The sequence below is a fragment of the Bufo bufo genome, chromosome 4, assembly GCF_905171765.1.
Source record: "Bufo bufo chromosome 4, aBufBuf1.1, whole genome shotgun sequence".
Classification (NCBI taxonomy): domain Eukaryota; kingdom Metazoa; phylum Chordata; class Amphibia; order Anura; family Bufonidae; genus Bufo; species Bufo bufo.
The window spans coordinates 422893111-422916514 of NC_053392.1; the positions used below are offsets into that span (position 1 = coordinate 422893111).

General features: G+C 48.2%; 1 protein-coding gene across 1 annotated transcript in view; it reads right to left on the reverse strand.

The window, feature by feature from the left end:
- The window catches only part of NUP133 (nucleoporin 133), a 301419-nt gene that overhangs the window by 37740 nt on the left and 240275 nt on the right, over positions 1-23404 (reverse strand). Inside the window, exon 23 of the mRNA XM_040429313.1 lies at positions 12806-12886. Within this exon, the coding sequence (XP_040285247.1) occupies positions 12806-12886 (81 nt within the window). The remainder of the gene's footprint in view (positions 1-12805; positions 12887-23404) is intronic.

Genomic DNA, 23404 nt, shown 5'->3' on the forward strand with positions numbered 1-23404 from the left:
GAGGGAAAAACCACAGACCCATGGAAGCAAGCGTCTCTGCCGGCATCTAAGAAACTGCCGCCTGCAAGACCATGCGGCCCAAGGCAGCGTCCGCCGATGCATAAGAATGCACCTGGTAAAATTTTGTGAATGTGTGTAAGGAGGACCAGTAGCCGCTTACACAACTGTGCAGCCGAAGCGCGATTCCTCCGAGCCCAAGATGCGCCCACCGCTCTGGTGGAGTGAGCCGTGACACCTAAGGTCGAAACCCTGCCCCGGGCGCAGTATGCTTCAGCAATTGCAGCCCGAATCCAACGTGCGATTGCCACCTTGAAGGCTGCCAATTCCTTGCGAGGACCCTCCGGAATGACAAAAAGGGGGCCTTTACGGCAGATGGGACCGGAGGCTGCTCAATAAATCCTCAGAGCTCTGACAATGTCCAAATGGTGTAACTCCTTTTCCTTAGGGTGAGAAGGAAATGGACACAGTGAGGGAAGGACAATTTCCTTATTAAAATGGAAGTCAGAGCACACCTTCCGAAGAAATGAAGGGACAGGCCGGAGAACCACTTTGTCCCTATGAATAACCCGGAAGGGTTCTCTGTAAGAGAGCGCCACCAACTCGGACATCCGTCTGATGGAAGTGATAGGGACCAGAAAAACTACCTTCCAGGACAGGAGTCGGAGAGGGGGAAGCCTGGAGCGCTGAGAGGGCTAAATTCTGATTCCAAGGCAGTAAAGGAGGACGGTAAGTCGGAGAGAAGTAACCCGTAAAGGCTCAAATGGGGAAGCCTGGAGCGCTGAGAGGACTAAATTCAGATTCCAAGGCGGTAAAGGAGGACGGTAAGTCGGAGAGAAGTAACCCGTAAGGGCTCAAATGGGGAAGCCTGGAGCGCTGAGAGGACTAAATTCAGATTCCAAGGCGGTAAAGGAGGACGGTACGAAGGAACTGTATGTGCCACTCCCTAGAGAAAAGTCCTTACAGGTCCCAAGGGGGCCAGAGGGCGCTGGAAAAGGATAGAAATGCCGACACCTGACCCTTCAAAGAACCAAGGTCCAACCCTGTTCGAAGAAAGGACAGGACTGTAGGGAGAGAAAAACGAAGTGGGGGGATGTTCTGGCTTTCACAGAAACCCTGGAAGGACCTCCAGGTTCTGTAATAGATCCTGGACGATGCAGGCTTCCTGGCCTGAATCATAGTGCGGATGACATCCGCCGAAAAACCTCTTCGCGTCGGAATGGCGGTTTCAATGGCCACGCCGTCAAACAAAGAGACCTTAAATGCTGATGGAAGACTGGTCCCTGTGAAAGAAGGTCGTCTCTGAGAGGTAGTGACCAAGGGACGTCTCCTAGAAGGAGAACAAGGTCAGCGTACCACGCGCGATGTGGCCAATACAGGGTGACAAGGATCGTTGGAATGCCCTCCTGCTTTTCCATAGAACCCTTAGTGGGAAGGGGGAAAAGACGTAAAGGAGGGAGAACCCTTCCAAGGGGAGATCTGGGCGTCCATGCCGCAAGATTCCGGATTCCTTGTTCAGGAGAGGAAGGTGGGAAGTTTCCGATAGAGCCTTGAGGCCATCAAGTCCACGTCGGGGCGACCCCAACGCAGCCAGATCGCCTCGAACACCTCCGGGTGCAGGGACCACTCGCCCGAATCTATCGTCGTCCTGCTGAGGAAGTCCGCAGTCCAGTTCTCCACACCCGGGATGTAGATTGCTGAAATTTCCAGTACATGGGTCTCCGCCCACCGTAAGATCTGGGCAGATTCCTGCATCACCATAGAGCTGCGTGTTCCCCCTTGGTGGTTGATGTCCAGAGTATGCTATGGCTACGCCAGGATCCTCGTACCGTAGGAGCCGCGGCATGCCCCGCCACCCAAAACTGAGGGGGAGGCTTGAGGATATCCAGTAGAAGCCATGGTAACATACTGCCCCAGGGAAGTAGGGCTAATCTTAAACACTCCACCTGGTAAGGGTGTTGAACAGTAACAACCGCCAAGCCAGTGTCAGGGTAGAACCCCTACTTGAGGAGGGCTGCCCCACTGCAGAGACCACGAAAGCTAGGACTAGCGTAATATCTGCACCTGCGGAGGAGAACATGCTACTGTAGCTAAACCAGAGTGCCAGCATAACCACTTTCCACATCAGGAAAGGTGGACAGAGAATATAGAGTCAGTGCAACACTCGACTCTTGGAACGTAATCACAATATTATGTGCCATGGTGTACGCACTACATATTGTTGAGGAAACATACTGGAATGGCGGAGGACCATGAAGCTGGGGGACACTAGGACACACAAGTGTTGCTGGGTAACCCTCTGAGAGGAGAGAGGTTGTCATGTTCATGCCCCAAACCAGCACCGAAGAAAAAGATACAACGTGGAAACAGCCACAGTATCCACTGGCGGCACCCATATACCACTAGATGAAGAGTACAGGGCACCAGCGTGTATGGATACTCGCTACGCCCCACTTGTAGAAGAAGGTAAGGCATCTAGAGCCGTGGCGTAGTTGAAGTGCAGCATCCAAGATGTGTACTCATTCCCCACGTTAGTGGATCACTAGTGGAAGGGGGCAATGTAACCGGAAGCATAGTGATGGCCATGCAACTGATGAAAGAGCACCCAGTGGCAATACTCCGCTGAAGGAAGGGGTAGCGCGACAGTCAGAACAGAGTCCAACGGTAGTGTAATTATCCCACCAATGGAAGGGGGTAATGCCTACGGCAAGCACTGCACCCAGTGGTAGTGCAAGTACTCCACCATGAAGGATGGCAATGCATTAATGCCTACAGCAGGAACGGAGTCCAATGGTAGAGAGAATACGCCACTTACGGAAGGGGTAAGGCAAATGGAGAGTCCTATACCTGGTGGGAGTGCCATTACTCCACCAACATAAGGGGATAATGTATACGGTAAACACTGAAACCGTTGATAATGCCATAACTCCACCTATGGAAGAGGCTAATGCGTACGGCAAGTATTGTCCCTAGTGTAAAAGCAATTCCGCTGGTGGGAGGTAATGTCTAAGGCAAGTACTGCATCCAGCAGTAGTGCAAATACTCCACCTAAGGAAGGGGGTAATGCATATGACGAATACTGCCGTCTACCTTGGACGCAACCTTGGAGGATTGCACCGAAATCCCAGCAGAAAACGAACCACTGATCCCCCCCCTCCTCGGACCGAACGTGGGTGCGTCTGAGCGTGACCCTAGGGAAGAAGGGTGGGGGTGCGGAGGTGACCGAGGAGGAATATATTCTGCTCTGGCCCGCTATGTGCAATTCTACCTCTCAAGAACTGGCCCATGGCAGTTGGAGGCTGCGACGGTGGGATTTATCAACCAAACTACTCTGGGGTGGAATGGGAACTTCTAGAGGTTCACTCACTGGATTGCGCAGGCGGTACTACATCAACCAAACGACCACGGAGGGTGGACTGGGAACTTTCAGAGGTCCTCCATTGGGTTGCACAGGCAGTGCTTTAACAACCAAACGACCCCGTAGAGTGGATTGGGAAGGTTCGGAGATCCATCTTTGGATTGCGCAGGCGGTGCTTATCCAACAAACGACCCAGGAGGGTGATTGGGAAGGTCCGGAGATCCACCATTGGATTGCGCAGGTGGTGCTTATCAACCAAACGACCCCGGAGGGTGATTGGGAAGGTCTGAATGTCCACCATTGGATTGCGCGGGTGGTGCTTATCAACCAAACGACCCCGGAGGGTTATTGCGAGGTCTGGATGTCCACCATTGGATTGCACAGGCAGCGCCTGGCAACCAAACGGCCCCGGAGGGTGAATGGAAAGGTCCAGAGAACCACCATTGGACTGCGCAGGCAACGCTCTACCAACCAGCCCGACCCCGAAGGGTGGATTGGGAAACTGAAGGGTCCTCCTCTGTCCTTGATAGGACACGGGCCCAGTCTGAAACAGACAGGGCGGTCCTGCGGTGAGGAGCACTGAGGGGGGAGGACCCGAATGGACTTTTTTTTTTAATAAAAAACTGGGATGCCCAGCCTCAAAAGGCAGAGGAGTTAAATTCCTCAACATTAAAGCCCTGCAGATAGAAAAACCATAGAATCCTGTGCCAGCCTCAAGAGATGGCTGACCAGGAAGGGTTAACTGCCTGAGGACCGAGGGCGGGGCTCTGTGAGCTACTGGGGGAGGGGAAAGCAAGGCGGGAAGAATTCGCGCCAGACCGCCCCCCTCCCCGGGGATGAATGTTGCGGGCTAGTAGACCGCAAAGCTGGGGCCTAAAGTTATGTGAAGGCTGCCAGACACGGCCAACTGGGATGTACTGCTGGAGCACAGAAGGGTCTGTAGTGCCAGGGAAATGCGCCCGCTTGCACACACCGGCCGGGAGAACGTTGCGCGGGCCGGAGTTTAGGCGGGGCCTAAATATATGGGTGCCCGGACCAGTGTTGGCGTTTAGCCTTCGGGAGCAGCGCGCTGGTGCCCGCTCCCAAGGGTGGATTATGGCGCTGGGGAGCAGAAAGCCTCCTCCGCTCCCCTCCCTGCATTCGGACCACAGCGGTGCACATGGTCGCCCGCTGTGTATAACAGCGCCTGTGGGAGACATGGCCATTAACCCCCTATGCGCCCATGTACCGTCGGCACAGAGGGGGAGGGAAGGGAATGCCAACAGGGGAAGCTGGGCTATGTTTCGCAGGCAGGGTAATGAAGCCCGGTGTCTGGCCAAGGAGGGAGGGGGAGAGCTGTAATAGATACAAAATGATAAGGTCAAACAGTGAAGACTCGTATTTCATCTCGTCTTGAGGACAGCAGTGTATCACTGTCATGTCTGACTTCACCCACTGGTGCTTGGCCAAATAGGAAGGAAGAAAGGGAGGGAGAGGGGTTAAACATACTCACCTAGTCCCGTTTACTCACCTTATCTTCCTCATCTTCACTTCACCCTCCCTAAGTGGGCCCATAAGGTCACCTTCTCCATTAGGGTCACCTCCTCAGCAGCTGGCACCGAAGTGGCAGGAGTCTGGTGTGGCGGGAGGGTCTTCTCTTTGTCGGACCTAGGTGACCCCTTGGATGGCAGGATGAAGGGGAGCTGGGCTGCCCTGGTCCACCTTGTCTTCTTGTGGGGGAGGGGGCAGCGTGGCAGATCAACGCTGGCGTGCTCCCTCGGGAGAACAGGGAGGCGAGGCGACCACTGTTTCCCATCTAAAAGAAGAGAAAAAAATAAACTAAAATAAAAAAATCTTCAGGGAGGTCTTGCCTTCTATTGACACTAGAAAAAACTGAAGCTCTCTCTCCAGGCTGGAGAGGGTATAGCTGCCAGGGGAGGCGCTAACAGCTTTTACTAGTGTCAACGCCTCCTAGAGGACATAACTATACCCACGGTTCCTGTGTCCCCCAATGAATATGGGCGAGAAAAGGATTCCATATTGTTAATAAAGACCAATTGAAAAAATTATTTTAGCTCAAAGTAAGTATAATGCAATAATTTAAAAAAATTGCCTCCAAAGATGTACATAGCCTTTAACTTCTGTGAAGCCCCTAAAGGGTTAATAAACTTTCTATATATCTTTATGAATGCTTTGAGGGGTTCAAATTTTCTAATATACGTTTTATAATATACAGTTGTTTTAAAAGTTATTTCAGAAGTGGTCCCTAAATAAAAAGTCTTCACACTTTTGATCCTTCTAAAAGTCGTCACACATTTGAGCCTTCTAATGTCCTTAAAAAAAAAAAAAAAAATGTTATTTGTCGCTTTGTAACATATCACCACTTAAGCCAGTCATGGGCTGCAGTGGCACATGTGCTCTCATCTGTGCAGGAAGTTTACAGAAAGGGACCAGAAGTCCTGTGAAGACAACACAAGAAGCCTCACGAGCAGGTAAATATAGATTTCTTCATTGGTCCCTCTGAGTGGGGGAATTTAACAAAAAAAAATAAAAAATCCTAGACAAAAGTTGCCGTGTCCATAAGAGGTTAAAATACATCTTCTGTAGCTTAACTGCTGTTTGAGGTACAAGCCACATGTTATTGAGTAGAGCAAAGTTCAGAAGGGTGCAGTAAAGTGCAATCCCTCTATTTTATAGGTTGCTAATAGAAGAGGGTATTTTTGTAAATTGAACCAAACCCTTTTAGGGAAAGGGGAGGTCTTGAAATACTTCCATTCAAAATGTACTCTTATTTTCAGACCAATGATACGGCAGAGGTTCCCTTCCCTTTGATTTGGGAGGCTTGTTTATTCAAGGTGAGTTTATAGCCTTGGCATCTAGGCCTAAAAAAAGCCTAGAAATAAGCAATTGGACTCTCTACAGTCACAGATTGCTGTCTTGGAAAGGCTGGGGAAGAGGACCTCTGCCATATGCTATCAAAATCTGTTGGAACCCCGTTCCCAACTATGTATGCTAAACAGAATATATATCCCCACGGTGATAAAGGGAACAGGTCCGCGTTAATTATATATATATATATATATATATATATATATATATATAAAAATAAAAAAAAGAAGAGAACTGCAAAACCTAATACCCTTATAAATAAGCTACACTTGGGATAGGATGTGCCTCTCACCACAACAGCACAGATAGCTGTGCGGTTTCAAACCTTTTATAGCTCCCTCTACAATCTCACTTTGCAAGTCATTTCAAGCTAAGCAGGATAGGATCTCACACACTCAAACTTTCTTGCATACAGTACTTTATCCTTCCCACACTCGTCCCAAATAACCTTTCCTCTTTGATAGTTCCAGTGACATTATTTGCAATAAGACAAGCCCTGCAGTATACCTTGTTGGGGAAAAGGTCAGGGCCTGACGGGCTCTTAGTTGTTTATTCGAAAAAGTTCCTATCAGTGTTATTTTCAACGTTTATGCCATTGTTTACAACAAGGCACTACACCCTGCCCCCACATTTTTGGAGGTGCAAATCACGGTTCTGTCTAAGGAAAGTAAGGACGATACGTACCCTTTTAAACTGTGATGTGAAGCTCTGTGCAAAAATCTTAGCAAATCGGGTTTAGCTTCTCCTTCCCTCCTTGATCAACACTGAGCAGGCAGGCTTTGTGCCCTCTAGAGAGGTTGGGGACAACTCGACGAGTATTAAATGCAATAGACTAAGCCAGATGCCATAATGTTCCATTGGTCCTCCTCAGCAGTGATGCAGAGAAGGCCTTTGACAGGCTTGATTGGCTATATATGAAAGAGGTGCTACATAAATTTTCAATTTCCCTCCCAATTTATAGACTCAATTTTTTTTCATTATATTTACACCTGTCGGCGAGAGTTAAGGTTAACATCTCTTTATCAGAATCTTTTTTTTTATAGCTAAAGGACACCGCAGGGCTGCCTGCTTTCACCCAGTTTACTTGTCCTATGTATAGAGCCGCTGATCTAATCGATTCACCAAAATGACAAAATGTCTGGGCTCTCTAAACCACAGTGGATGCTGACGATTTACTTCTTTTTCTTACAAACCCTGCTAAAGCCTTCCCACGTATACTTACCCTGTTAGACCACTTGGGAAAGCTTTTCAACTTTAAAGGGAATCTGTCACCGGGATTTTGGGTATAGAGCTGAGGACATGGGTTGCTAGATGGCCACTAGCACATCCGCATTACCCAGTCCCCATAGCTCTGTGTGCTTTTATTGTGTAAAAAAAACGATTTGATACATATGCAAATTAACCTGGGATGAGTCCTATTGCACAAAATCCCGGTGACAGGTTCCCTTTAAAGTTGAAAAGCTTTCCCAAGTGGTCTAACAGGGTAAGTATACGTGGGAAGGCTTTAGCAGGGTTTGTAAGAAAAATAAGTAAATCGTCAGCATCCACTGTGGTTTAGAGAGCCCAGACATTTTGTCATTTTGGCGAATCGATTAGATCAGCGGCTCTATACATAGGACAAGTAAACTGAGCTATGGGGACTGGGTATTGCGGATGTGCTAGCGGCCATCTAGCAACCCATGTCCTCAGCTCTATACACAAAATCCAGGTGACAGGTTCCCTTTAAGATTAACTTTACCAAATCCACAGTCTTAATATTATATTGCCATCTTATGAAGTTACTGCTATACCAGCTTCTGCTCCCTTTGGTCTACAAACATATTAGGGGGGGGGGGTCATGATTTCTCCCTTAACTAGCAAACCCGTCTTGCTGGAGTCTCTAGACATCATCTACTATTAAGATCACATATGTACCTTGGATGGGTAGGAAGACTATACTTACATCCTTTATCATGCCAAAGTTTCTTTATTTAATGCAGATAGCTCCTATTTATCTTCCTAATTTCTTTTTCGCCAAGGTCAAAACTATGTTTTCTCGCTTTTTACGGACGCAACCCTGCCCTAAAAATCGCTTATCATTCCTTGATAAATCTTAAGGGGTCTGGCCGCATAGGCCATCCTAACTTCTAGAGATATTGTGTCTATCCAGATGTGTAGATGGCTAGATATCACTAAAGCGACTGTCAGCTCCCCAGTGGTTGAGTTTGAACGGCTACTTCTGGACTCCTCATTTCACCATATGCCATGGATGGGTATGATTCCACAATCTCTTAGAACAATCTCTAATTCCCTAACTAAGGGATTATTTTGCGTTTGGAATAGGCAACATGAGTGTCCTCTCTTTGCTTCCTTCCCCTCTCCTTTAAATCTGGCCAGATAACTCCCTCAGTTAGTTGCATATCCACACCCTTCTGACTCTGAAGTTTTGAAACAGTCTGGATGTCTTTATATTATCTATTTTAGGTCATGGTCAGGTACCTACCAAACAGGATCTGATTGGCCTTCTGGGTGTTTTAGACCTCCCTCTCCTACATTATTATCAATTTTCCTTGTCAACAATATCTGAAGCTTCACTCTCCTTCCTAGTCCCTTACCTGGTTTGAGAAGGCTATGTTATACAGTTAGCCTGTTCGTGAAGGGGTTTCCAAAATACACTGCTCAAAAAAATAAAGGGAACACTTAAACAACACAATGTAACTCCAAGTCAATCACACTTCTGTGAAATCAAACTGTCCACTTAGGAAGCAACACTGAGTGACAATCAATTTCACATGCTGTTGTGCAAATGGGATAGACAACAGGTGGAAATTATAGGCAATTAGCAAGACACCCCCAATAAAGGAGTGGTTCTGCAGGTGGTAACCACAGACCACTTCTCAGTTCCTATGCTTCCTGGCTGATGTTTTGGTCACTTTTGAATGCTGCCGGTGCTTTCACTCTAGTGGTAGCATGAGACGGAGTCTACAACCCACACAAGTGGCTCAGGTAGTGCAGCTTATCCAGGATGGCACATCAATGCAAGCTGTGGCAAGAAGGTTTGCTGTGTCTGTCAGCGTAGTGTCTAGAGCATGGAGGCGCTACCAGGAGACAGGCCAGTACATCAGGAGACGTGGAGGAGGCCGTAGGAGGGCAACAACCCAGCAGCAGGACCGCTACCTCCGCCTTTGTGCAAGGAGGAACAGGAGGAGCACTGCCAGAGCCCTGCAAAATGACCTCCAGCAAGCCACAAATGTGCATGTGTCTGCTTATAGCCCAACACCGTGCAGGACGTTTGGCATTTGCCAGAAAGCACCAAGATTGGCAAATTCGCCACTGGCGCCCTGTGCTCTTCACAGATGAAAGCAGGTTCACACTGAGCACATGTGACAGACGTGACAGAGTCTGGAGACGCCGTGGAGAACGTTCTGCTGCCTGCAACATCCTCCAGCATGACCGGTTTGGCATTAGGTTAGTAATGGTGTGGGGTGGAATTTCTTTGGAGGGCCGCACAGCCCTCCATGTGCTCGCCAGAGGTAGCCTGACTGCCATTAGGTACCAAGATGAGATCCTCAGACCCCTTGTGAGACCATATGCTGGTGCGGTTGGCCCTGGGTTCCTCCTAATGCAAGACAATGCTAGACCTCATGTGGCTGGAGTGTGTAAGCAGTTCCTGCAAGACTAAGGCATTGATGCTATGGACTGGCCCGCCCGTTCCCCAGACCTGAATCCAATTGAGCACATCTGGGACATCACGTCTCACTCTATCCACCAACGTCACGTTGCACCACAGACTGTCCAGGAGTTGGCAGATGCTTTAGACCAGGTCTGGGAGGAGATCCCTCAGGAGACCGTCCGCCACCTCATCAGGAGCATGCGTTGTAGGGAGGTCATACAGGCACGTGGAGGCCACACACACTACTGAGCCTCATTTTGACTTGTTTTAAGGACATTACATCAAAGTTGGATCAGCCTGTAGTGTGTTTTTCCACTTTAATTTTGAGTGTGACTCCAAATCCAGACCTCCATGGGTTAAAAAATTGGATTTCCATTTTTTTTTGGTGTGATTTTGTTGTCAGCACATTCAACTATGTAAAGAACAAAGTATTTCAGAAGAATATTTAATTAATTCAGATCTACGATGTGTTATTTTTGTGTTCCCTTTATTTTTTTGAGCAGTGTATATAAGGCCTTGGCCTCCTTCATTGGTTCTGAGTGTTCGCATTCTGTGGCTGTGTGGGGGAGGGAACTGGGTAGAGCTTTTCCAGCTCTGGAGATCAAGCAGATCCTGTCCAGATCTCATGGATTCTCTAGGTGTGTATGCACACAGGAGAATTCATACAAAACCCTTGATGGTACAAGACCCCTGCTTTACTTTTCTCTCAAAGGTGAAGTGTCATTGATATGTACTGGAGATGTGGAGCAAGAGACGATTTCTCATATATGGTGGAAGGGTGTTGGGAATAGATGCTTCTGGAGGGAGGTGGAGGACACTATTCACCAGGTGTGTGGGTACACAATTCGTTTGTCAAAGATCACAGTTCTTTTATGATTTGATTCACCCTCGTTTCACCCTCATAATCATTCTTTACCAATTCATCTTTCTATTGCAGGAAAGCTGCTAATTCTATCCAATGAGTACAGACTCATTAACTAAACAACAGTGGATGGCCAGGGTAAATCAGATCTATAGATTAAAAGGAGATTACTGCATGGATTGACTGCTCCTATGACCATTTTGAATGGCTACTTTGGGTTTCTTTCAAAAGATCTATGCTCTTTTAAAGGCCCCTGTCTGGTGTTCTCTGATGTAATGCTCAAACCACTATGGTGTGGGAATCTCTTTAGAGATTCCATGTTTATAAACCTTTTTTTGGGTTTCTTATTGGTATTTATTATTATTTATGGCCAAGTATTGTCATTTTAGGCTACTTTCACACTAGCGTTCGGAGCGGATCCGTCTGATGTTTCATCAGACGGATCCGCTCCTATAATGCAGACGTTTGCATCCGTTCAGAACGGATCCGTCTGCATTATAACTTAGAAAATTTTCTAAGTCTGAAAGTAGCCTGAGCGGATCCGTTCAGACTTTACATTGAAAGTCAATGGGGAACGGATCCGCTTGAAGATTGAGCCATATGGTGTCATCTTCAAGCGGATCCGTCTCTATTGAGTTCCATTATAAGTCTGGACGGATCCGCTCGCCTCCGCACGGCCAGGCGGACACCCGAACGCTGCAAGGCGGATGCATTCTCAGTGGATCCGCCTCCACTGAGAATGCATTGGGGCCGGACGGCTGTGTTCAGGACCGCTCGTGAGCCCCTTCAAACGGAGCTCACGAGCGGACACCTGAACGCAGGTGTGAAAGTAGCCTTATTTGTTTGACTGTTTTTCACATGCAGCAAACTTTGTTGCATACATTTCTGTGACTGAAAATCAGTTCTAATCTTAATGGGGTTGTTTTGGCGGCACGTACATGGATTTCTGCAAACCTCATTCAAATTAAAGGGGTTATCCGATATCTAAAATATGCCACCAATGCCTGGGCCCCTCAAAGCCGTGACGAGCCCCCTTGAGGCTGGTCACCACTGCGGCCTGCTATTGGCTGCTCCCCGCCGTCACATTTTTTGATCTGAGCCACGGGGGGATTCAGCATGGAATGGAACTGATTTTCAGTCTTAGAAATTTCTGCAGTAAATCTGTTGAATGATGGCACCCTGGACAGAAGTTTAGAACTCACTGAGCAGGAGACTAGTGAAATTGAGGTAAATGGAGGAAGGCAAGATAAAGACCCAGAGGACAGTGGTTGGGCAACCAGATGTCTGCTGTGTTAAACAGTAGGTACCTGGCTCAGAAGCGGTCCCCATTTTTTAAGAATCATGGCATGCTGTCCATGTACGGAGGATGTCAGGAAAGGGTTAAAGTCTGCAGCATGCATATACTATTTTTTTTTTTTTTAAACTAAATTTGGTACGAATCTTAATTCACTCTAATTGCATTTTGGAGGGCGATTTTAACTACTGGTATTTTTTTCAAAATTTTTGGGAAATTACATGCATCACAAAATATGATCCAGGCAAACAAACCCAGTCAGTCAATCAGTGAAGTGGTTGTTCATAAACTCTTATGCCCTATCCACAGGAAAGGAAATAATTATCAGATCGACAGGGGTCCAACCTCTGTAGTCCCCTCTGTTCATAAGAACAGGCACCCCATGATCTCCAGATGAGTGATGTGATGGTCACGCATTCTTACTGTTGCTCCATTCAACTCTATAGGACTACTGAAAATAGCAGAGTATAAGTGCTTGGCTATCTATGGCAGTCCCACAGAATTAAATGGAGTGGCAGTGCACATGTCTGATCATCACTCCTTTTAAATGAGGGAGAATACAGGTCCTCCTTCTCATGATCAGCAAGGGTCCCAGAGGTCAGACCTCTGCTGATCGATCATACACCGTAGATCGGGGACAAGTGTTTGCCATAGAACAACCTCTTTAATAGTACCAAGTATTTGTATCTTCTCTTTGACTCATTACTTGTAGTACAACCAGGTTACTCACGTAATTTAAATGCAACAGACAACAGTATAAAAATGTGATCATACCTCATTAATGCACTCTAGTAGATCAAGTGCTTTCTTGAAATCATATTCATTTGCCCTTCTGTTCTCCTCACTTATGTATAGCTGTGACATGAAAGCAGAAAGATGAAATACAATATTATTTTTAGCCTGCAATCCATGTAACGGATACTATGAACTGGCCTTTTGTTTCGAATGCAATTATATTTTTACTGCAGTATGTTTGAGATATTCTTAATTTAGGTTTACACAATACAATGTGGCACACTTTTTTCAGGATTTTCAAATCAAAGCCAAAAGTGGCTTCTGAGGAAAATAGTTCAATGTGGCAACAAGGCCATAAATAGAGAACTGTTTAGCATGCACAACAAAACACCGTAGCAAACAATTTACAGCTGAAACATTTACACCCACAAACTAAATGCATATGTGCATAAAGCAAATCCCAAAGAATCTTCAGCTTCATGCACACCATCCTATTGAGCATTGTAATTCAATCCATGTTGTTCTATATTAGACAGCCTATCTTTAACTGTATTCTCCCACAACAGAAAACACTGGAAAAAAATTGAGGCTACTGCAAAATTATCAGTTTTACAACTACAGTATTAGTTTTACAATTTATGTGTTTGACTAAAATGACCCGTTGTTTTATTGTATAGACATTTCTCCCAAATTCCAGAAATAATATTGTATTTTAGAGCACATTAGTGAAAAAAAGACAACTGATAAAAAGAACAAAAGTTACAGTAATATAAGACCTCAAATAATGTTTAGTAAACAAGTTCATATTCATTTTGGTGGACTCCATCCAGAGATCAGCATTTTGTGGAATAACCCTGATTTTTAATCACAGCTTTCATGTCTCGGCATGCTTGCCACCAGTCTTTCACATTGCTGTTAGGTAACTTCATGCCACTCCTGGCGCAGAAATTCAAGCACTTCAGCTTTGGTCAATGGCATTTGACCATCTTTCTCTTGATTACCAGAATTTTCTTCCAGAATAAGGCCTCCTGCACACGACTGTTGTGTGCACCCGTGGCCGTTGTGCCGTTTTCCGTTTTTTTTTTTCACGGACCCATTGACTTTCAATGGGTCCGTGGAAAAATCGGAAAATGCACCGTTTTGCAGCCGCATCCGTGATCCGTGTTTCCTGGCCGTGAAAAAAATATGACCTGTGCTATTTTTTTCACGGCCAACGGTTCACGGACCCATTCAAGTCAATGGGTCCGTGAAAAATCACGGATGCACACAAGATTGTCACCCGCGTCCGTGATCCGTGTCCGTTTTTTCCTATCATTTCAATGGCAAACTTGACTTAGATTTTATTTTTATTTTTCATGTCCGTGGATCCTCCAAAAATCACGGAAGACCCACGGAAGAAAAAATGGGCACGGATCACGGTACAACGGAACCACGTTTTGCGGGACGTTAAAAAATACTGTCGTGTGCAGGAGGCCTAACTCTGTATGTGACTTGATTCAGGTTTCCTTCACAAAGTCAATGTCATGTTCAGGGGTATGGAGAACCACTGTACATATCCCAAGCGTTTTCAGACAAGACATACAGACACAAAGAAATGATACAAGACACAAACGATCAGAATGAAACTGCACATAAAGGTCCCCCGACCAATGCCGCTACCTGCTTGGACGATCTTTCCTCAACGACAGCTCCCAACTGGTAGATAGTCCATGTACTGGCTAAGTGCAGAGACCTACACCTAATACACACAGTTATAACTGCAGGGACCTGTTCACACAGCAAGAACCCAAGCTCACAAAAGAGACACGAATCAAGGTCATGAACAAAACAGATCAAAGACACAGAATTAAGATCAGAATCAAGGAATAAACCGGAACCGATGCGGATCAGAATACATACAGGAAGCACAGCGCTCATGGTCAAAACAGAAAATAACCAAAAACATAACAGACATCGAGACATAGCAATATCGAGGAACAATCCGGTTGACCACATCACTCGGGGTTGAATCACAAACACTTTGGTCAGGATAGCACACACCCTGCACTCAGCTTTCCTGGTGAGAGAAGACAGACTAATCTCCCAAGCACACAGTTCACAGGTCTAAATAGCAGGGAGATTAAAGCTAGGGCAACACGATGACATTTGTCCTGCAAGATTTTTTGTAATGATAGTCTATGGTGTTGCACTGCCACATGCAGTGACTGCGACAGGACAGTCGCACAAATATCAAAAGTTGGATTTTTGTGTAGGGCCACCAAGGTGATATTAATTACCACAATCCTATACTCAAAAAAAAATACAACAGTTATCCTTTAACTGTTTTGTCATGATTTTTAGTTATTTTTTGATTAAACTTACTTTTCGGGTACTACTAGCACTGTTTTGGACATCCAGCTGGTTAGAATGAATAGTGATGGCCACAAGAGGGGTTTTTATACTATTGCTTGTTAAAGAGGATTTTTCACCGGTCCTGACATTATCATATAACTAGCCGGCTGTGAAGGGCATACTGAAGGTATGTTATAGCGCTTAATGTTTCCTATGTGCCGCTCCCTTCTGGTTTCTCATCTGGTATGTAAATTTATACTGTCGGTACAGGGGGGAGGAGACTGCTCTGTTTCTCAAAAAAAAGCTAACCTGTGACACTCTCCGCTGCGATTAGGCAGCTCACAAACCAGGGAGAAGGAGATGCCTCTTGAGAAAGAGGCCTGTCTTCTCCTCACTGTACCAATGATATGATTTTACATACTAGGCGGGAAACCAGAACAGGGGGCACAACGGGAGAACGGAGCGGCGCATAGGAAATATAGTAAGTGCTATAACATACCCTTAGTATACCCTACACCAGGGCTTGACAAATTTCCTTGGAATCTAGGAGCCAGCTAAAAAAGTTAGGAGCCAGGCGGAGCCGCGTCATAAAGCCCCCAGTAGGTGCCCGCATAGTGCCCCCCCCACTTCTCCATAGAGCCCCCCCAATAATGCTGTATACCATGTTACATATACCGCCACTCCGTCCCCGGACCCTATTGACTATAATGGGGACGGGGGTGGAGCTCCGGCGCAGCATGGCAGTTCGCGGTGAGAGGCCGCCGGACTAAAAAGTTGGACATGCAGTACTTTTACCATGCACTGCCGTGCTGCGCCAGAGCTCTGCCCCCATTATAGTCAATGGGGACAGAGCTGCGGTCCGGCGAAACAGCGGAAGGACGAATCCGACAGGGTGAACAGCCTGCCGCAAGTGTGAAAGTAGCCTTAGTTCTATAGCTACTGAATGAGACAGAAGAAGGGATGCCTTTAACATATAGATCTCCTTGAGAAGCCAATTTGATCCTAAAGGGTTAATTCACACTGCAAAAGCATCAGCACAGCCTCAGTGTAAACTGTTCTAGAGTCTGACTGACTGTTCTTTTAACTCAATGAATCGAATGAGTCTCTATAAGTCGGATCTTTAGATTCTTTTAACTTGTGACTTATTCGATTCATTTCTATTCTAACTCCCTGTAGACGGCTCAGAGCTGCTGGTGCTTGCCTTGCCTCAGCTCTGATTGGTTGGTGGGCGGGGAGGGGAGGGGCTGGCAGAAGCAGCTTCCACTCTAGGATCAGATTACACTCCTCCCGAGCCCCTCCCCTCCCTGCTGCCAGCGTCTCTGCTATTGTGTGCTGTGACGGAGCTGTTTCAAACGGTGCTGCCTCCGGACAGAACGGCAGCTCCGCACCCATCGCCCGGGCACCTTTGAAAACGGGCTGACAAATACCCAAGCGCCAGGACTAAATTCCTGGTCGCCATGGCGACCTGGCGCCTGGGATTTGTCGAGCCCTGCCCTACACAGCCAGCTAGTTATATGATAATGTCAGGACCGGTGAAATCGTGAATGTTAGCTGAATTCCATCCCGGGCACACCTCATTCTACATATTGAGGTGCTCATTAGGTGATCTCCTAAACCAGGGGTCAGCAACCTTCGGCAATCCAGCTGTTGTGAAACTACAATTCCCAGCATTGATTTCTATGAGAGTTCTGAGAAGAGTAGAGGAAGTATGCATTCTGGGAGTTATAGTTTCACAACAGCTAGAGTGACAACGGTTGCTGAACCCTGGTTTAGGAGATCACCTAATGAGCACCTCAATAAGTAGAATGAGGTGTGTCCGGGATGGAATTCAGCTAACATATGGAAGCCATATATGTGGACATTCTGATTTAAGAAAAAAAGTGGTCTCTTAATTATTTTCCAGAGCTCACTCTATCTATTTATCTCATCTAGCTACAAACACACAATGCATTTAGAAAGTCTTCAGACACTTCTACTTTTTTCACATTGGTGCGGTTTTGTGCCAATACAAAAAATATAAAAATTTTCCCCATCATGCGGCACTCAGTACTCCATAGTGACATGAAATTGATTTTTCTGTGACTGTCGCATCACAGCATGTCGCAGTGTGACACCATAGACTATCATTATAAATATTGTCGCGCGACAATAAATATTGTCATGTAGACCTAGCCTTAATTAAAGCACCGTTGGCAACGATTACAGTATTTGGTCTTCTTGGGTATGATGTCACAAGGTTTGCACACCTGGATTTGGGTATTTTCTGCCGCTTTTCTCTGCAGATCCTTTCAAGCTCTATCAGGTTTGATGGTGACTGTAGGTGGCCAGCCATTTTCAGGTCTCTCCCAAGATGTTTTATCTGGTTCAAGTCAGAGGTCTGAGTGAGCCACTCAAGTACATTCACATAGTTGTCCCTAAGCCCCTCCTGTGTCGTCTTGGCTGTGTGCTTTGGGTCATTGTCATAAGGAGAACCTTCGGCCCAGTCTGTGGTCCTGAGCACTCTGAATCTGGTTTTCATGAGAATATCTCTGCACTTTGTTCCATTCAGCTTTTCCTCAATCCTGCCCCGTCTCCCTGTCCCAGCCTCTAAAATACACACCCACAGCATGATCCTCCCACCACCATGCTTCGTTGTATGGATGCGCAGTGCCTAGTTTCCTGTGTCCCCCCAATGAAGAGCGAGAAAGAGATTTTACTCGTAAGTTTTACAAAAATCTAGTTTTCTCGTCCATATTCATTGGGGGACACAGGAACTGTGGGATGTCCGAAAGCAGTCCACAGGGAGGGAAAAACCACAGACCCATGGAAGCAAGCGTCCCTGTAGGCATCTAAGAAACTGCCGCCTGCAAAACCACGCGGCCCAAGGCAGCGTCCACCGATGCAAAGTATGCGCCTGGTACAATCTTGTGAATGTGTGTAAGGAGGACAAGTAGCCGCCTTACACGATTGTGCAGCCGAAGCGTGATTCCTCCGAGCCCAAGATGCGCCCACCGCTCTGATGGAGGGAGCCGTGAGACCTAAGGGCGGAACCCTTCCCCGGGCGTAGTATGCGTCAGCAATTGCAGACTGAATCCAACGTGCGATTTCCACCTTGGAGGCCGCCAATCCCTTGCGAGGACCCTGCGTAAGACAAAAAAGGGAGCCCGTACGGCGGAAGGGACTGGAGGCTGATAAATAGAGCTTCAGAGCTCTCACACCGTCCAAATGGTGTAACTCCTGTTCCTTAGGGTGTGAAGGAGATGGACACAGTGAGGGAAGGAATTTCCACATTAATATGGAAGTCAGAGACCACCTTCGGAAGAAAAGAAGGGACAGGCGGAAAACCACTTGTCCCTATGAATAACCAGGAAGGGTTCTCTGGAAGAGAACGGCGCCAACTCGGACACCCATCTAATGGATGATAGCAACCAGAAAAAACTACCTTCCAGGACAGGAGTCTGAGTGAAAACTCCCGCAAGGGCTAAGGGGGAAGCCTGGAGCACTGAGAAGACTAATTCAGATCCGAAGGCGTTAAAAGAGGCCAGCACGGAGGAACCGAATGTGCCACTCCCAGAAAGAAGGTTCTTACAGGCCCTAGGGCGCCAGAGAACGCTGGAAAAAGATAGAAAACGCCAACACCTGACCCTGCCAAGAACTAATGGCCAGACCAAGGTCCAACCCTGATTGAAGGAAGGACAGGACCCTGGGGAGAGAAACAACGAAGTGAGGGAATGTTCCGGTTCCCCAAAATCCCAGGAATACCTCCAGGTCCTGTAATAGATCCTGGGCGATGCAGACTTCCTGGCCTGAAACGTAGTGCGGATGACATCCGCTAAAATACCTTCGCGTCAGAATGGTGGTTGCAATAGCCACGCCGTCAAACGAAGAGACCTTAAATGCTGATGGAAGACCGGACGCTGAAGAAGGTCGTCTCTGAGCGGCAGCGACCAAGGGACGTCTCCTAGAAGGAGAACGAGGTCGGCGTATCACGCGCGACGGGGCCATCCGGAGCGACTAGAAATGTCGGAATGCCCTTAATCATGATCTTCCGTAGAACCCTGAATAGGAGGGGAAATCACATAGAGGAGGGGGAACTCCTACCAAGGGGAGAGCAGGACGACCACGCCGCATGCTTCTGGATCTCTTGCTCGGGATAGAAGGGTGGGAAGCTTCGTGTAGACACAGTAAGCACACCCAGGACCAATGGGAAGGATTCCCTCTAAAAGGGGAATGGAAGGCCACAAAGAATACCCCGTGCAATGCAGATGAGGGAAGGCAGTAACATAGGAGCCACTAAGGCTTGCGGGGTGGCTATGAGCCTTAAAAAACTCTACCCGGAAGGGCGCTGAACAGGAGCAACTGCCAAGCTAACGCCAGGGTAGGACCCCCACCTGAGGGGATGCCTCACTGCAGCAACCACGAACGCGAGCCTTAGCGTAAAATCTGCTCCTGTGGAGGAGAACTTGTTGTAGTAGCTAAACCAGAGTGCCAGCATAAGCACTTTCCCAATAATGAGGAGTGGTGGAAAGAGAATACAGAGTCAGTGAAAACACCCGACTCGATGGAACGCACGCACCATATTAGTGCAATGGTGTACGCACTACGTATTGATGCGGACAAATCCATGACCGACTGGAACAGTGGAGGCTCATGGAGATGGGGGGTTTCTGGGACACAAGTGTTGCTAGGTAACCCCCTGAAGTTATAATCATGCCCAAAACCAAAAGAAGAGGATACAATGTGGAATAGCCATATGCCACTAGATGAAGAGTACCATGCAACATCGGGTACCGACTGGTGCCACGCCCCACTTGTGAAATAAAATAAGGCATCTAGGAAGCCAGGCAAGGGGAGTCATACTGTATTGCTAGCCCCCTAATCCAGCAAAGGAGGGGGCCACCCGCAGAGGCCACCGAATTCAGTACTAGAAGAATCCACTACCTGCGAAGGAGCTGTGCAGTAAGCACCCCAGTATGTAGTTGTAAAGCAATTACCACTCCCACAGTAGTAGCCAGGGCTTGCACCGTCAGCGCAAAACTGAGGGGGAGGCCTGAGACTATCCCGTAGAAGTCATGGTTCAGTTGAATTGCGGCATCCCAAGATGCTTATTATTCCCCCGCTAGTGGATCACTAGTGGAAGGGGGTAATGCAACAGGAAGCACGGTGATGTGCAACACTCCGCCTATGGAAGGGATAGCGCGATAGTCGGGACCGAATCCAATGGCAGTGCAATCACCCTACCTATGGAAGGTGGAATGCATACAGCAATTACTTAGGCCAGTGGTAGGGAAAATACTCCACCTGTGAAGGGGGGGTCAATGCCTACGGCGGGAACTAGTGCATATGGCAAATCCTGTACCCCGTGAGAGTGCAATTATTGCACCTAAGTAAGGGGTAATGCCTACAGCAGACGTTGCAACCTGTGATAATGTCATCACGCTACCTATGGAAGGGGCTAATGCATACGTCAGGTACTGAACCCAGTGAAGATGCAATTCCGCCACCTACAGAAGGGGGGAAAAAAATACACTTGGCACTGATAACCAGTGTTATCGTACTTAGTCCACCTAAGGAAGGGGACAGTATATGGGGCGAGTACTGTATCCCGTAGAAGTGCAATGAATCTGCATATGGAAGGGGGTAAGCATACAACAGTACTGCTGGCCACCATAGATGCAATCTTGGGAGACTGCTTCGGGTGCAAGACAGTCTGAATTAGTGATCCCCCCCCTCGGACTGACCCTCTCCGGGGAGGGAAGGTATGTCCGAGTATGACCCAGGGAGGAAAGGTGGGGGAGTGGAGATATCCACAGAGAAAGGATGTCCTACTGTGGTCCGCTTGCGCGTAAGTCTACCCCTCAGAACCTCGCCCTTGGCAGTTGTGAACTGCGCAGGTGGGGGCTTATCAACCAAACTACACAGAGGGTGGAATGGGAAGTCTAGAGGTCCATCCACTGGATTGCGCAGGCAATGCATTATCACCAAACAACCCCGGAGGGTGGATTGGGAAGTGTCAAAGGTCCTCCACTGGATTGCGCAGGTGGATTGGGAAGTCAGAGGTCCTTATTGAATTGCGCAGGTGGAGAATTACCGACCAAGCGACCCGGGAGGGTGGATTGTGAAGTTAGAGGTCCTTTATTGAAATGCACAGGTGGAGGATTATCAACCAAACTACCCAGGGGGTGGAATGGGAAGTCTAGAGGTCCACCACTGGAATGCGCAGTCGGTGCATTATCAACCAAACGACCCCGGAGGATGATGGATTGGGATTCCAGAGGTCCTCCACTGGAATGCGCAGGCGGTGCATTATCAACCAAACGACCCCGGAGGGTGGATTGGGAATTCCAGAGGTCCTCAACTGTATTGCACCGGTGGAAAATAATCAACCAAGCTATCCCGGAGGGTGGGTTGGGAACTGTCAGAGGTCCTCCACTGGATTACGTAGGTGGAGGATTATCAACCAAACGGCCCCAGAGGGCGGAGTGGGGGTTCTTCAGGTGTCCTTCACTGTATTGTGAAGGCTGGGAGTTATCAACAAAACAGAAGCGGAGGGCGGATTGTGAAATTATGAGAGGTCGTCACATGTCCGGGATAGGGCACGGGCCCTGGTGCCGCACAGTCAGAGTGGATTGTGACTGAGGGGAGTAGGGCCCGTATGGATGTAAACGTTTGTTTTTATTTCTCCCTTTTTTTTTTTTTAACTGGCATGCCTAGCCTCAAGTGGATAAGAGGCAGGAAGGGGTTAACTGTGCAATATGAAGCAATATGATAATCCGGTGCCGGCCTAACAGAAGTGGCTGGCCAGGAAGGGTTAAAAAAGGACTTGAAGCCCAGGGGCGGTGCTGATGGGGGCGGGGCAGCGGCAGCTAGGCGGGAAGAATTCACGCCAGCCAGCCCGCCTCCCTCCCCCTCACATACTTGGGACGGGTTGCGGCCTAGTAGGCCGCAAAGCCAGGGCCTACAGTTCCGATACTCGGCCAACCGGGACCCTCCCCCTCTGTACTGTAAGTCAGCCGGAGGGTAGAGGGACCCGGCCGGAGGTGCCGCCCCGCGGCTGGGGTGACAACAGGGAAAGGAAGAACCTGTAGGCACCATTTGAAGCCGGGGCCTACATTTTTTTTTTTGCGGCACCCGGAAGACTGGGATGTTCACCCCACGGCCGGGAACTCGTGACAGCCGGAGTCGAATACCCCGTGCTCCCATGCAAAGTAAGTGCCTCGCGCAAGGGCTCAGGCGTCCGCGATCGGTCAGAGGCATTAACCCTTTTGGAGCGGCGCGCTTGGCGCCCGCTCCCGAAAGAGGACGACTATGGAGGACACTGCCGCCTGAAATAGCTGGGAGTCGCCCTGCGCTCAAGTCTTTCGCTAGAGGTGCTCGGGGAGAGGATATATTAACCCTCTATGAGCCGGAAAGCCGTCGGTCTAGATGGGGGGGCCGCGTGTGGTCGGTGGCGCATGGCGCCCGCCGGATTAACCCCTTCTCTCCTTAGGGGTCTAGTTTCTTAGCTAAATAAAGTCCCCTGATCATTAACCCTTGATATGTCCTTAGGGGGACCCAGATCTTCAAAAAAGGGAGGGAGGGGGAAGAGGGCTTCATACTTACCTAGTCCCGTGTACTCACCTCATCTTCATCCTCTTCTCTTGACCCTGCTGGAGAGGGTGACCTTATAGGCCCACTTAGGGAGGGTGAACTCCTCAGCAGCTGGCACCGGAGTGGCAGAAGTCTGGTATGGCTGGAGGGTCTTCTCTTTGGCAGACCTAGGTGACCCCTTGGCTGGCGGGATGCAGGGGAGCGAGGCTGCCCTGGTCCACCTTGTCTTCTGTGGGGGAGGCAGCAGTGCGGGTGACTGGCACTGGTGCAACTCGACCCCGGGAGAACAGGGAGGCGAGGCGTCCACTGTTTTCCCACCTGAAAAAAAAGGGGAAAGAAATAAACTAAAATAAAAAAATCTGCAGGAGATCCCTATTGACACTAGAAAAAACTGAAGCTCTCTCTCCAGGCTGGAGGGGGTATAGCTGCAACGGAGGAGCTAACAGCTTTTACTAGTGTCAACGCCTCATAGAGGACATAGCTATACCCACGGTTCCTGTGTCCCCCAATGAATATGGGCGAGAAATAATTTCTCCAATTGGTTCGGTTTATTTTTATTTTTCGCTCTACAGCCTGCTGTGCTTCCTAAGCACAGCCAGCTGCTCTCAGTGAACTTACAGAGAATCCGTCATCTAACGGATTCTCTGTAACTCCTCCCATCTCCAAACGGGAGAGAGCACTGTCTCTCCTCCACCCGCCCATTCAGGATGGCAGTGTGTCAGCTGTAACATACAGCTG